The following is a 2,857-nucleotide window of genomic DNA, read 5'->3' on the forward strand; positions in this document are numbered from 1 at the left end:
ATAAGTTATTGGCTCTACTTAATAATGGAATTCAATGAAACATTTCTATAAAGACTTATATTATCAATGATAATTATATTATGTGATGTAATGATTAAAATAAATTTTAAAATGTGTTTAGAGAAGGACACATAACCTTTATATTAGATATGTTGAATTTTCTTCAAAAGATTTTAATAAAAAAAATTATATTTCTAATGAATATTAAAATGTAGGTGAATAAATGAAATTTATTTATTGATAAATATAGATTCAAAAATTTTCTTAAGCTTTAAAAAAGTGAATTTTGCATCATATATACTGATCATAAATACTGATAATAACATGTTGCATCAGGGCTGCAAAAAATTTCTTCTCACAATGATAAATTAACAAATAAAATGCTTGAAAGAAATGACACCATCAGAGTTGTACTATATAGTTTAAGCACCTAAAAAGGTAGCACAACTCATATAAGTTCATGATTTTTATGAAAATACTTACATGAAGAACAATCTTCATGTTATGTTTGGACTATTGACTTCCAATACTTGTTTCATTATACTATCCATAGTTGTATATGAGGTGGACGAAGCAATAATGGACAAACAGTTACCCAAGTTGAAGATTAGTTTCAATAACTCCACAATTTCCTCTGATGGATTCTTCCGAAATGACCTTTTGCAAATTCTGTACAATTTCTTGAACTGAATTATCAAGGTGCACTCTGCTTCTGTTGCATTGGTTTCGTTCTATCTGACACAGAGAAAACCAGTCTAAATATTCTTTCGAGTGAAAAGAGTATTCTGAATAAAGAATATATATATTTGCAACCCTTATAGAACAGGAGGAGTATAGTACCACACTCATAAGAAACTGATTTTTCAATTGAAGGTAGCGGTCCTGTACCAATAATAATAGACTGGAGAAATTGATAAATTGATAAAAGTTATTTACATAAAGACAGATCTCTATGAATGAATACAAGATTGAGTAGTTTCATGGAACTGATACCCTTTTTCGCAGCATGGCAATCACATCAATTTGCCTTTCCGCCTGTTAAAGTAGAACAATATAGGAATGCCTGTTACTTCAAAAGTGCTTAAAACATTAGGTGTTCCTAGAATTTGTGATTTGTTAAAACTTCTTTTGCAAACTGTAATTGTTCATCGACATAATTAAGAAAATTGTGATAAAGGAATTCAATATTAAACAACCCCTTTCAGTCTACCTACCTTCTTTGATCTTACACGAGCTAAGCTCTCCTCCAGTGTGTTTTGAAGCCGCTGGAGATCTGGAATGCTTAAGGAAATCAGGGCTTCTCCCTTTAGGTTCCTGTGAGTTCACGCCATTTTAACCTCATATGATAAGCTGCACATAACTATTCGTAGTGTTCTATCAATAAAAGTGAATTTCAAGCCAAACTGTATAGATACCTAATGGTGTTTTGAAGACTGTCAGACTCCTGCCTGAGCTTTCTTGTCTCTCGCTGCCAATGCTTCAAGTTCATAATGATTGAATATTGTTAAAGCCATCCAATAAAGAGATATATTTACAAGGGAAATCGTATAGTCCCCGTTCATATAGGCAAAGAACTTACAGCTATTTCACCGTCTTTAACAGTCTCATCACACTCTGGTTTGTGGGCAGTTATTTCTCTGTACCTCTGTAAAGTTTTTTCCATACTGACATCACCAGTGGAAAAACAAATGCTTATAATCAGATGCCTGGATATATCGAACAATTGCATACAATGTAGATTAGGGCTTAATAATGCACCTGGTATTGGAATATTCATAGACCTTTCCAGTGTTGGACAAGATGATGACAGCTACTTGTGCATCACAGAGAACTGAGAGCTCGGCGGCCTTCTTAAACAATCCCTTCTTCCTCTTACAAAAACTGACCTGCCTGCTCGTCGTGCTCTCAATCATTTTCAGCTGGACTTTCCCTACTCTTCTTCCCATGGCTGCCTTGTCTACGTACGTATGTCTTGTTCAAGCAAAATGTCAACTATCTATAGAGCTAATTTAAAGGTCTTTCATAGATCTAGGAATCACCCACACTAGATCTAGACATTACCGAGAGTTTTGAGAGCATTGTTTAGACGGAAAAGGAAGTTAAAAGTCTCATATGAGCGTTTCGAATATGCTCATGCCCGTATCAAGACAATCATGATTAGTCAACTCATAGCACTTATATGTTAAAATTTATAAACTCTTGTACAGGAGTCGGCCATAGGATTCCCCAGTCAAATCTATGGATTCCCCAGCCAAATCCTTACGTATTTTGATCTTAAGAAGTATTTAAAAATCGATAAAAAAATATTGCGAATATTTAAAATTTGTTGTAAACGGTTATATTTCAGATTGGAAACAAAATAGAGTCTGTATATTTATTGAGAACTCAGTATTAAATAACTATAAAAACTTTTAAAAGAAAAATTTGTAAGTACCTACTGCTTAGCATATTTAGATATAATATGGTAATAATAATTCTAAATTCAAGTTATTATTGTTGTTGATGATGGTATGAAATTTATTATTTAGTTCTAAAACCTAATCTACTTTATGACACATATCCCCTCTTTAAGTATTGGTTTCCCTTTGGAAGACTATTGCTCACTTTTGGTTTGGGCTGTTTCTCAATCATTGGCAAAAACAACATCCTGTTGTAGCATGAAATTTGATTATTTGACTCTAAAACTTTATAGAAGTTCTTTGAAATCTAGGATGTTCCTACCATAGTTTATAGATAGGACCATTTTTAAAAATTTAAATAATACTTTTACAATGATCATACCTAAACCACTACTAGTTTCATTTCATGCCAAAATATTATGTATTAACTATGAGAAATTTAATTCAAAGATTACCAT

At 32.3% G+C, this 2,857-nt stretch overlaps 1 protein-coding gene across 1 annotated transcript; it reads right to left on the reverse strand.

The window, feature by feature from the left end:
- Positions 1–591: 591 nt before the first annotated feature.
- Positions 592–1,946, reverse strand: LOC149554465 (agamous-like MADS-box protein AGL11). The gene is made up of 7 exons (XM_089828887.1): positions 1,759–1,946; positions 1,580–1,664; positions 1,416–1,477; positions 1,215–1,314; positions 994–1,035; positions 841–882; positions 592–735 (listed from the first exon to the last, which is right to left on the reverse strand). The coding sequence occupies exons 1-7, from the start codon at positions 1,944–1,946 to the stop codon at positions 592–594; spliced, it is 663 nt and encodes a 220-aa protein (XP_089685013.1).
- Positions 1,947–2,857: the final 911 nt, after the last annotated feature.

This window comes from Cupressus sempervirens, chromosome 5, assembly GCF_028749045.1.
Source record: "Cupressus sempervirens isolate cs-2001-9-10 chromosome 5, ASM2874904v1, whole genome shotgun sequence".
NCBI classification, from domain to species: domain Eukaryota; kingdom Viridiplantae; phylum Streptophyta; class Pinopsida; order Cupressales; family Cupressaceae; genus Cupressus; species Cupressus sempervirens.